Genomic DNA, 12,356 nt, shown 5'->3' on the forward strand with positions numbered 1-12,356 from the left:
CAAAAGCTATAGAGAAGAAATAGTTTTATTATATTATAAAGTCTAAGGCTGTATGAAGATTTTCAAGACATTTAAAAGTTCCTAGAGACACAGCTGGCAGCATTATTCTTTAGTTTAAAGTGTGTTGTACCAGAAAACCTTTGAGGGTGTTGAACAAAAAAACACAATATCATAAAATGTTTGATCAGAGCAACTGAGAAAAACCTGCAATGTACAGCCAAAGACTTGCAAGATGACCCAACGAAAGGAGGAAAAACATTTCAATGCAGAGCACAAGATGAACACTAGACAAGTATGGCCTTCATGTTGTGGCATCTTGCCGAATACCACTCTTGACCAAGAAGAACAAAAAGACCGACTTGAACATCCTAAAATTGACCTGGATAGACCTGTGGAGTGCTGGAAGAATGTTTTTTGGAGTGATGTGACCAAACTGAAACTTTTTGGACCCATGGATCAGCGGTATGTCTGGTGCAAAAAAGGCAAAACTTGTAAGCAGAAGAACACCATCTCCATCGTCAAACATTGAGGTGGATCAGTCCTGTTATGGGGTTGTTTTACTTTAGCAGGAAGTGGAAAACATGACTGTATGAAGGACATCCTGGATTCTTTGAAGTATCAGGACATTTTTACAAGAATTGTGATGCCTTTGGTGCAAAGGCTGAAGCTATTAATCAATTGTCTTTCCTGCAGGACAGTCATCCCAAAGTAAACATCCAAATCTACTTAAGCTTGCTTCAGGGATCAGTCACAGAATGTTCTTGAGTGGCCTGTTCAGTCTCCAGATTTAATTCTCATTGAAAATATTTAGTTGAATTTGAAGAAAGCAGTAGCAATGTGAAACTAAATATTATCAGTGGTCTAAAAGCTTTTTCAGGCGAGGAATGGGACAAGATTGCAGTAGAGAGGTGACAGAAGCTTCTAAACACTTCCAAGCAGTGTTTATTGCTATTTTTAAAGAATAAAAGATTCTGCACCAGATTTTACTTTTGGGGGTTGAATAATTTTGAACATGAACATTTAGAGCCAATTTAATTTTCTTTCATTAGTCATCAACTTACATTCTCAAAATTACTCAAATGTGTATGAATAAACTTTCTCTAATAGTGTACTGATGCCCTTGTTGAATTGTTTTCACAAAATTTTGTTCTCTGCAGCAAAATGTCTTGCAGGTCAAGGGGGTTGAATAATTTTGATTGCAACTATATATATATATATATAAGGTAGTACAAATGTGAACCTGGACCACAAAACCATAAGGGTCCATTTTTCGAATGTATTTTTATACAAATCTCTGTGCATAGCTTATTTATACACATTGAATAAGCTTTACATTGATGTATGGTTTGTTCAGACAGGACATCAGTTTGTTGAGATACAATTATTTGAAAATCTGGAATCTGAGGGTGCAAAAAAATCTAAATATTAAGAAAATCGCTTTTAAAGTTGTCCAGAGTTCTTAGCAATGCATATTACTAATCAAAAAAGTGTTTATATATTTATGGTAGGAAATTTACAAAATATCTTCATGGAACATGATCTTTACTTAATATTCTAATGATTTTGGCATAAAAGAAAAATAGATCATTTTGACCCACAAATAGACCTAGACTATAATAGACCTAGACAAAAATACATATATAATAGCAATGAGGCAATAATAATTAGATCAAATAAAGTATCAAAAACAAGTAATCATGGTTTTATTGAACAAAACTGTTAATTATTCAATAGAACTACGTTATGCATTCAGATGACTCTCTACAGCACCATTGTTTTACACTTTCTAGCACGATTAATTTTTTTTGTTCAAGGATGACAAAACATCAATTTAATCTTTCACATTTGGCCATTTCTGTACAACAGGAAGGCTGCATCTACTGTAATTTCTTGAATATGTGGACATCAAACTCAGAGTGAGGGTTTGAGCTTTTATTTTGAAATCGCGATGAATAGTTAGTACATTGAGAAATATGCCAATGAATCTCATGTGTTTGCGTAAGATTATAAATCGTTTACCTTACAAATCTGATGAAATGGCCCACGTTGCGTTACAGAGCTGCCAACTTTTGAGTTCAGCTTGGAGTGAGAATTCCCACAGCAGTGTCTTTAGGGGGGTTCGGGGGCATGCTCCCCCGTAAGAAAATTTTGTACATTTTACAGTTAAATTCATCTATCTGGTGCACTTTGAGAGTTCACAATTCAGAGCTCCAATACAGTTTCAGTGTGAAAACTAAACAAAGAAAAAATCTGGTGAATTGACTTGATCTTGAGGTTTAAAGGGGACTTAATCCTCTTATTAGTTGTGATATAGTGTCTCAGTCTAAATTAGAATAAAAAATAATTTGAAAAAATAATAATTATAATAATTATAATAATTTTATAGTATTATTCCAACGACAGTAATATTGGAAAACAATTCTGTAAAGTAAATAAAAATGAGTATTTCACCAGTATGTTATTTTCTCTTATTCTACAGTAGGGGAATTACAATACTTTTGTTGTAATTTCTACACTTACAAGCAGGGCCTAAAACTTTTTGCCATATCTGCCATTTTATTCATGATACAAACGAAATTTTTTGGTGATTTGAGAGAATTTACCAGCCATAAATATATATATTTTTTTCTGGCAATGAAATGTTTTTGCAGTTAAAAAATATTAATAAATTGAAAATTAGAACTAAACACTGCATTTTAAATCATGATACAAAAAAGGTGCTACACACGTTTGCATGAGCAGTTTTTTTTAATTAAAATTTGGTCTGACTTCTAGCATTGTGAAATTATTTGTTATTTTTAAATATATTTATAAAAATGTCATACTGTGTTTTTATTATAAAATGATGTAAAATAACTGTTGCAGTGCTGCAAAACTATTTACTTTTCTTGTGGTAAAAAGTTATGTGCAGTAAAAGAATTCCTAGATTAGTCATTATAAATAATTGCAACTGCATTTAAAAAAATATATATTTTGACACGAAAATCCAAATATTTTTCTGTAGTCTGCTGTTCTGAGAAATTATATTTTTCTCATATTCGTAAATTAATCCTTCATTCATGAGAGATTTATAACTCCCGGAATTCTGCTTCGTATACCGGGTATATAGCTGTTAGCAGGACAAAAAACAAAACTTATTCAAATGCTAAACAGATTATACGTAGCCTTGGAGTGCGCAATAGCCCTTCCTTGATAATCACTAAAACGTCTTGCTTCAGTTAATCGCAAAAGTCCTTTCATTATCAATGAACCGCTTATTTACAGTGAGAGTCCACAAGTGCAATCTGGCGTTTAGAGGTGAGTGAATTCAGAACGCAATGGCCAATCAGAGGCGTTCTAGATCAACATAAATGTCTGTGATTGGCTACATTGCTCAGCGCTACGAAAACACGTTGTCTTTTGGCGATTTCCAGAGCACAAACACAAATACGCACTGGAACTTTTGCCAAATCTGTTTAGCCAATATCTTATTATTACAGTTTTAACTGAGGGTGCTTTTGACTGCGTGAGAAAATGGATGTGTGGCGTGAGAGCGTGTGAAAAGTGTCAATTGCGTGAGTCTCACGCTGAATGCGTGAGAGTTGGCAGCCCTGGCGTTATAATAAACAGACTCACAGCTATATGCAAAGATGGCGTTTGAGACAATCCACACATGTAACGTTAAATAAGTGTTTGAGAAGCAACAATTACTGTGAAAGGAGCCGCACGTATGTAACCTACACGCATGTAAATATTTAAAGCGCATGTATTTATTGAATATTGGCGTTTGTGAATTTACAATAGCATTATGGTTTATTAAATGGGTTTAATATATCATGCAGCCGTGGAAAACGGTCTGCAGTGCACCTGTGTCACGATCTGGCCAGTTACCCGGATGCGCGGCTTAGTAAGCCGGAAAGGGCACAATATTTTAACAAACTAGTTTTTATGTGGTAAAGACACGTACAAGCAGTAATAATTAGGATATTAGGCTAATATTTCACCTATCTGACTGGAAATGATGAGAACAAACGTGAATGTTGTCAATATTCTTGCCCTGGACATTCTAGTTCAGTTTGGCCAACCACAAATGCCTTTTGTTCCTCAGTTTTTTTTTCACTCTTCTGCTTGATTTGTTGTAACATTTGACAGTTTATAGTATTCCAAATGTTTTCCCTGGTCTGACCGATTAGTTCAGCCCAAACATGAAAATAATTGATCGTTTTCAGCAGCAATAATCAGCAAAATATGTTTCATTCGGTTCAGTGCCATTGTTACATTCATTGACACCAATGTGGCCGATTGATGACGTGTTGTGAAAACACTCTATAACGCCTTTCATGGATTCTCGTCTGGTATTTCACCGACATAGTCAAATTGCAGTCGAAGATATTTTTAGTATTTATTGAGAAATCGTGACAGCCCTTCTCAGATATAATCATGAGTTATTCTATCAAACACATGAAGAAAACCTTGCCATTCGTATGATTCAGTAAGTCAGCACACAACAACAACATGACTGCAGGTGATTTATTGACTAAATGTCTAGCACAATTTCATTATAAATGATTTGCATCATCTGACTTAAAAACCTCTGGAAAATATGCACAAGAATACAGCAGTTTATCATTCCAAATGACACACAAAATAGTTTAAGGCTGCAAAGCTATAAAAAAAAAAAGGCACTTGATAGTTGATACATAACACGTTGTCAATACAAAAAAGTACAAAAATTGAGCTGTTGGCTCAAATATATATAGCTATCTAAGAGCAGGATATTGGAGTGTTGCATTTCTTCCGATTAGAGTGCATGAGATTGCGATAAGGAAAGATGTTCCGGGCAGTATTTGCTATGTAGCCTCCATAAGATTATGCATACATCGGTGATATCCATAATTAAGAATATGCCTTCCATGCCCTCACCTTTGGCACAGATGCACTTTGCAGAAACCACCAAAATGGCCACAGAATAACAGTGAATAACAGCGAGCAAATACGAACAAAGTGACTCTGGCCATATAATATCGCAGGATCCATTTGCACCAACGCAAAACGTTTTTATGGTATCACAGGCCTTTCCGTAATTAGAACTACCTGTCTGATTAGAACAGATGAATGTGGCGTATTTAGTATTAAAGCCATGTAGAGACCATTGCTTGGGTCAGGATGAAACGCATGCAATCAGTGCTAATGTATTTCAGTGTAGCTGCCAGGGGCGTTTTATTCCTCTGTGGTTTGCCATTACCTTAAGTACCCTGGCACAGCAAATCAGGCAGAGCAAAAAAGTAGGCTGCACAGCATCTAGAGGATTGAGGGGCCACTTTAAGATCCTGTCTGAGGAGATCACATGCTCAATGCTTTAGCCTACAAAATGGATCCATACAATCCGAGTAAGATTGCTTCACTCATTACACGGGAAACACTTTGTCCTTATTTGCAACAAGAGATAGAATTTTGGATGATAAATATACATCCGAGTGCAGATGAGAGAAGCTAATCTCACAAAAAGTCACATTTTACAACAAAACTAAATCAAGAAAATGGAAAATTAGTTTTTTTAAGGTGATATATATATACACACACACATACAGTATTTTAACAAATACTATTACAGTTGAGGTCAAAAGTTTACATTCCCCCTTTCAGAATCTGCTAAATGTATTTGACCAAAATAAGAAGGATTATGCAAATTGCTGTTATTTTCTTATTTAGTTGAATTGATAAAAATGGCCCCGTTCAAAAGTTTACATACACTTGATTCTTAATACTGTGTTGTTACCTGAATGATCCACAGCTGTTTTTTTGTTTAGTTTAGTCCCTTGTTTGCCCTGAACAGTTAAACTGCCTGCCTGCTGTTCTTCAGAAAAATCCTTCAGGTCCTACAAATTCTTTGGTTTTGCAGCATTTTATGTATCTGAATCCTTTCCAACAAAGACTGTGTGATTTTGAGATCTTTTCACACTGAGGACAACTGAGGGACTCATATGCAACTATTACAGGAGATTCAAAAGCTCATTGATGCTCCAGAAGGAAAAAAACTATGCATTAAGAGCCGGGGGTAAAAACTTATTAAGTTTGAAGATCAGGGTAAATGGAATAGTTTCTGTAATAGTTGCATATGAGTCCCTCAGTTGTGCTCAGTGTGAAAAGATGGATCTCAAAATCATACAGTCATTGTTGGAAAGGGTTAAAACACACAGAAATGCTGGAAAACCAAATAATTTGTGGGATTTGAAGGATTTTTCTGAAGAACAGCAGTTTAACTGTTCAGGACAAACAAGGGACTCATGAACAACTATCACAAAAAAAAGAAAAAAAAAAGAAGTGGATCATTTAGGTAACAGTATTAATAATCAAGTATATGTAAACTTTTGAATGGGATCATTTTTAAAACTATTATTTTCTCTTGTGGACTATATGTGAACGTCTTATTCAGGTCAGTACTAAATAAACAATAACATGCATTTTGTATGATCCCTCTTATTTTAGTAAAATAATTAACATTTAGCAGATTCTGAAAGGGGGATGTAAACTTTTGCCCTCAACTGTATATTACACACTTTTTTTATTTATTTTGCATTACAGTAATTAGAATGGCATGTAGAGGGAAAATGTGCTCAGCGGTCATGGAAATAAAGTCACAAAAAATCATATTCTCACAAATGGCTTAATTTTCTAAATGCAATATAGAAATATGAACATGACATGTTTTGTGAGATTCACCCATACTTAAACGAACCAATTAGATCGAAAAAGTGAAAGTAAAGTAAGCAGTTCTTTGGATTTCTGAAGCATTATGAATACTGCAGGTGTATTTTCGGAGGTGGCGTGGGATGAAGAGGGACAGCTAAAATACTTGATCCGAATACCTTGTTATCCATTCCGACATCTGGCATTGGTGGTTCTAACAGTTCACAAGCTGTTTCCAGTTGAATGACTGGCATCGTAATGCAGCAAAACTAAGGGCAGTCTGTCGGCTTACTGTAGCAAGCTATCGAAAATTCAGGTCCGTGCTTTTGCTGAATGACACATACTTAGTAAATGCTGATCGAAGCTGCTATAACAGCCGGTGAAAGCCAGCGGAGCTACTATATCCATCACTCTGTCAGTCAGCCATATGTTACAGGCTTCAAGTAAAGTACTTGGTCTTGTTTGGCATAGCTATAGACCCCCCCAGTCTCCGTCCCGGCCCCTCCTTGACGAACAGCCGAGCCTCACACCGGAGTGAAAGCGTGACTTTTACATAATGGCTTGTCCTTCTTGGAATAGAACGTCTTCCCCTCCAGATTGATCTGACAGATCTGAGGAGATAAAAAAAAGAGGATTAGAGTAGAAATCAAACTCTTGTTCAATCATGGAGTTACTGCAAAAAGACTGTTTAACAGGACTATTCTACTTGCTAGAAGCCAATAAAATTGGACTATTTTAACAATGTCTTTACTACCTCTCTGGGCTTTGAATGTCTCAGTTGTGTTGCTGTCTATGCAGGGTCAGAAATCTCTCGGATTTCATCAAAAATATCTTTTGTGTTCCAAAGATAAACAAAGGTCTTACGGGTTTGGAATGACATGAGGGTGAGTAATTAATGACAGAATTTTCAGTTTTTGAGCCCCGAACTGTTCCATATCATCTGACTAATTGTTCCTATAAATAAGTGTCTAAAGATCCAAAATAGAAGAGCAGCTGTCAGTGGTTTGAGCACAAATGTTGACACTTAGAGATGGGGCGCTTATGTTGGAAAACAGGATTGAATCTAATGTTCCTCTTCCCAAATAATTACATCATCCTAACTCTCACTAGTCCTTTAAATGAAAGTGGCAAAAAAAATAACACTGGCAAAACAGGTTTAAATCCCAATAATTTATTGTCAGCTCTTATAAATAAAAGTTGTCAATAAATAAATAAATAATATATAAAATACTTTTCTCTAGTCCTGTAAATGAAAATGGCAAAAATAAATTATAATTAAATAAAAAATACCTTGCACTTGTCCTGTAAATTAAAATTAAATAACAAACATATCTTTCACTACTCCTGTAAAATAAAATAAAATGTTGGCAAAACAGGTTTGAATGCAATGCTTCCAACTCCTCCTCCTGCCATTATTCTCACTAGCCCTATGAATAAAAAAAATGTCAAAAAATAATAAAAATAGAATAACAAAAGTAAAACATAACTTTCACTAGTCCTGTAAATGAAAATAGTCTTGTAAATGAAAATGGCTAAATAAAATAAAATAAAATCAATTAAAAAATGCCTTTCATTAGTCCTGTAAATGAAAATGGCAAAAAAATGAAATGAAAAAAAAAAACAAAAAAAACAAAACCCTTCACTAGTCTTGTAAATGAAATTGGCAAAATTAAATTAAATTAAATTAACCTTTCACTAGTCCTGTAAACTAAAATGGCAAAATAAAATAAAATTAAATTAAATAAAAAATACCTTTCACTAGTCTTGTAAATGAAATTGGCAAAATTAAATTAAATTAAATTAAAAATACCTTTTATTTGTCCTGTAAACAAAAATGGCAAAATAAAATAAAATAGAATAAAATGTTGGCAAAACAGGTTTGAATCCAATGCTTCCCCCTCCTCTTCCTAATAATTTCCTGTTATAATTCTGACTAGTCCCATAAATAAAAAAGTCAAAAAATGAATACAATAACAAAATAAAACATACCTTTTACTAGTCCTGTAAATTAAAATGGCAAAAAAAAAAAAAAAAAATGTTTTACTAGTCTTGTAAATGAAAATGGCAATAAATAAATATTAATTAAATACTAAAAAAAAAAAAAAAAAAAAAAAAAAAAAAAAAAACTCGCTGGTCTTGTAAATGACAATGGCAAAATTTAATTAAAAATGAAATTAAAATAAAATAAATGTTGGCAAAACAATTTTTAAATCCAATTCTTCCCATTCCTCCTCCCAATAGTTTCCTGTCATTATTTTTACAATTGTTTAAAGAGATAACTCACTCAAAAGTTATGTATAACTGTTTCCACAAAAACTGTTTTAAAGTAACTCTAAAGACTGGAGTAATGGCTGCTAAAAAAACTAGGCATTGCATCACAGGACTAAATTAAATTTTAAATTATATTCAAACAGAAAACAGTTATTTTAAACTGTAATAATATTCAATATTACAGCTTTTAGAGTATCAATGCAACCTTACTGAGCATAAGAGACTTTCAAAAATAAAGATTTCATAAATCTTACTAACACAAACCTGAATGCTAGTGAATGCCTGTATTAATCTGTCATGGGAACATGTTTTATATAGTATATCCACTGTTAATATCAGTGAATGTCAAAAAAGAAAGTAATTGCTATCCGACACAGACTGCCAAGCTATCAAAGAACCACATTTCTGGAGACATAATCTAATCTTTTTTATTCATGAAGATTAAAGAACCTAAATCAGTAGACAGAAGAGTAAAAGCACCACACAGTTTTGCTATCTATTGTGTTTTTGTGCACCAATATGAATAAATATGAATGAAGTGCTTAAATTCCAAATAAAATAAATTGCAAGATCAAATAAAACAGATGTCTTAGTTTATCTGAAATAGAAACAAGAAAGAAGAATATTCTAAAAGCTGTGAACAACATTAATAAAGACATTAATAAAGTGCATGCAAACATGGCCAATTCATAAATTTGAAAGAGAAATGTCAGGGTTCTCAGAGGCCAGGGCACTATTTCTTGATAGTGTTGTGTGGTGCAGAAAGTTTAAGATGGAGTTTTGGGACAGGTCCCAATGCATCAAAATGACTTACGGCACAGACAAAGCAAGTGTCATGCCAGCTGTAGCCCAGCGCCTCCAGGAAACGGTCTCCCGCATCAATCTTGAAGTCACAGCCATGGCATTTGGTACCAAACATCTTTTCATAGTCTGCAGAGAAAAACAAACACAAAAAAGGCCTATTAAGACAGCGAGGAGGAAATGCTTGGTCAGAAACGAAGAAAACGAGATGAGAAAGAAATGCGTTATCGAAAGGAAAAAGAAAAGGGATTACGTTTTCTCAGCCCTCACATGCTCGGTGTGTGATAACAAACACCGGTCCAGATTTCTACATGGATTGCCCCGGTTTTACCCATTACGGGAAACTTAAAAGCGGCAGGCTTACGTCTCATACGCAAGGTAAGTAGTTTAAAGCACAGTCCTTTTAAGGTGCTGAGACTGCAGCTATTTTATCAACACTAGCTCTTTATTTCTAACAGAAACAGCTGCCCACTTGCTGCTGACACAAGACCAAAACTCTTCAAAGCTGTAAAGCACCGGAACTGCGATGCAAGCCTATTTACATAATAAAGACATGCGCTCCCTTCAGATAGCTTAATGTCTGTTTATGTAAGATTAGGGGCCCAACAAACGTGACAATGTGATTAACAGCGCAACGTAAATATAAATTAAACATGGAAGGTGGCTGAATTTAGCAAATTTTTACCACTCAGGAAACTAAATGAATGAACAAGCACAGCTTAACATGGCAAATTTCATGACTGAATTCAAAATTTAAGCCATGGTTCTCGAATCTGATCTGCAACGTTTACCCACCCGTTTCTGTAAATAAAAGTGTCAAAGTCCTTACTAGTCCTTTAAATGAAAGTGGCAAAAAGAAACATAAACACTGGTAAAACAGGTTTGAATTCCAATAGTTTCTTATTAGAATTCTAACTAGTTTATATAAATATAAAGTGGCAAAAGAAAAAAAAAGTTAAACTAAATGTTGTTTGAATGTTTGAATCCAATGCTTTCCACTTCTCCTCCCAATAATTTTCTGTCATAATTCTCACTAGTCCCATAAACAAAAAGTGGCAAAAATAAAATAAATGCCTTTCACTAGTCCTGTAAATAAATAATAATAAAAAAAATAAAATAAAAGTTGGCAAAACAGGTTTGAATCTAATGCTTCCCAATAATTTCCTGTCATATTTCTCACTAGTCCCATAAATAAAAAGTGTCAAAAATAAAATAAATGCCTTTCACTAGTCCTGTAAATGAAAGTGGCAAAATAAAGACAAAAAAATAAAAACATAAATAAAAAATATATTAAAAAAAGTGTCAAAACAATAAAATAAAAAACCTTTCACTAGTCCTGTAAATGAAAACGGCAAAAAAAAAAATAAATAAAATAAATAAATTTAAATTAAATAAATAAATGTTGGCAAAATAAGTTCGAATCTAACGCTTTCATAAATAAAAAAGTATCAAAAATAATAACATAAAAACCCTTTAATAGTACTGTAAATGAAAGTGGCAAAATAATAAATAATAATAATAATAATAATAAAAATGTTGGCAAAACAGGTTTGTATCCAATGCTTCCATAAATAAAAATAATAAATAAGATAAAATAAAATAAAAAATACCTTTTTTTAGTAATGTAAATGGAAAAATAAAATAAAAGTTGCCAAAACAGGTTTGAATTCAATGCTTCCCAATCCTCCTCCCAATAATTTCCTGTCATAATTCTAACTAGTCCCATAAATAAAAGTGTCAAAAATGATAATAAAATAAAATAAAAAAATACCTTTCACTAATCATGGAAATGGCAAAATAAAAATTAACTATGAAATAAAATAAACAATAAAATAAAAAAAGTGACAAAACCGGTTTGACCTCCCAATAAACGGTATGAAAATAATAACAAAAGAAATAGATGGCTAAATCCAATGTTTCCCACTCCTCCTACCTCACAATTTCCTGTCATAGTTCCCACTAGTCCCATAAATAAAAAAAGCAGTCTTGTAATGTCCCGATGCCTTATTATCAATAAATGATACCTTGTATCATTACTGTAACAAAAAATAACAATAAATTGGGTCTGAACAATAAATCAGGTTTGAATCCAATGCTTCCATAAATAATTCTTCCCACTCCTCATACCCCAACATTTCCTGTCATAGTTCTCAATAGTCCTATCAATAAAAATAAAAAAAATGCATGTTCAAAGCAGGCTTATAAAATCTTCCCGATGCCTTATTATCATTAAATTGTATCTCTTATCATTCCTATAAATGTCAAATGTCCAATAGGTTAGTAAAAAGTGGCCTTTGAGCTGGGGCGCCGGCTCAAATATAGTCAAAGTAAGTTAGAATGCGTCTTGTGATCTGAATCTAATTTGAATAACCCAAAAAAAAAACAGTATTAATGGTTTCATTGAGCACCAAAGCGCTTTCCACTAATGGCGTATTTAAAGTAGATTCTCAAGCATAAAAGTTCTCAGCAAAGCTCCTAATCAATGTGCAGGGCCGGTATGGAGCAGGTTTGATGTCTGAAGTGAAGTGGCAGCATTTGAATGATTAAACACCACAGGAGCCCGCGCTCGGCTCTCGGCAGGGGCTGTCGATAAGATGTGCGGCCGGGCGTGCGAG

The 12,356-nt window shown here is 33.7% G+C and overlaps 1 protein-coding gene across 1 annotated transcript in view; it reads right to left on the bottom strand.

The window, feature by feature from the left end:
• Nucleotides 1–6,666: 6,666 nt before the first annotated feature.
• The window catches only part of pdlim7 (PDZ and LIM domain 7), a 65,177-nt gene continuing 59,487 nt past the window's right edge, over nucleotides 6,667–12,356 (bottom strand). Inside the window, exons 10-11 of the mRNA XM_073820491.1 lie at nucleotides 9,755–9,870; nucleotides 6,667–7,280 (exon numbers count right to left, since the gene is read on the bottom strand). Of these exons, the coding sequence (XP_073676592.1) occupies nucleotides 7,194–7,280; nucleotides 9,755–9,870 (203 nt within the window). The 3' untranslated portion in view covers nucleotides 6,667–7,193. The remainder of the gene's footprint in view (nucleotides 7,281–9,754; nucleotides 9,871–12,356) is intronic.

The sequence above is a fragment of the Garra rufa genome, chromosome 16, assembly GCF_049309525.1.
Source record: "Garra rufa chromosome 16, GarRuf1.0, whole genome shotgun sequence".
Classification (NCBI taxonomy): Eukaryota; Metazoa; Chordata; class Actinopteri; order Cypriniformes; family Cyprinidae; genus Garra; species Garra rufa.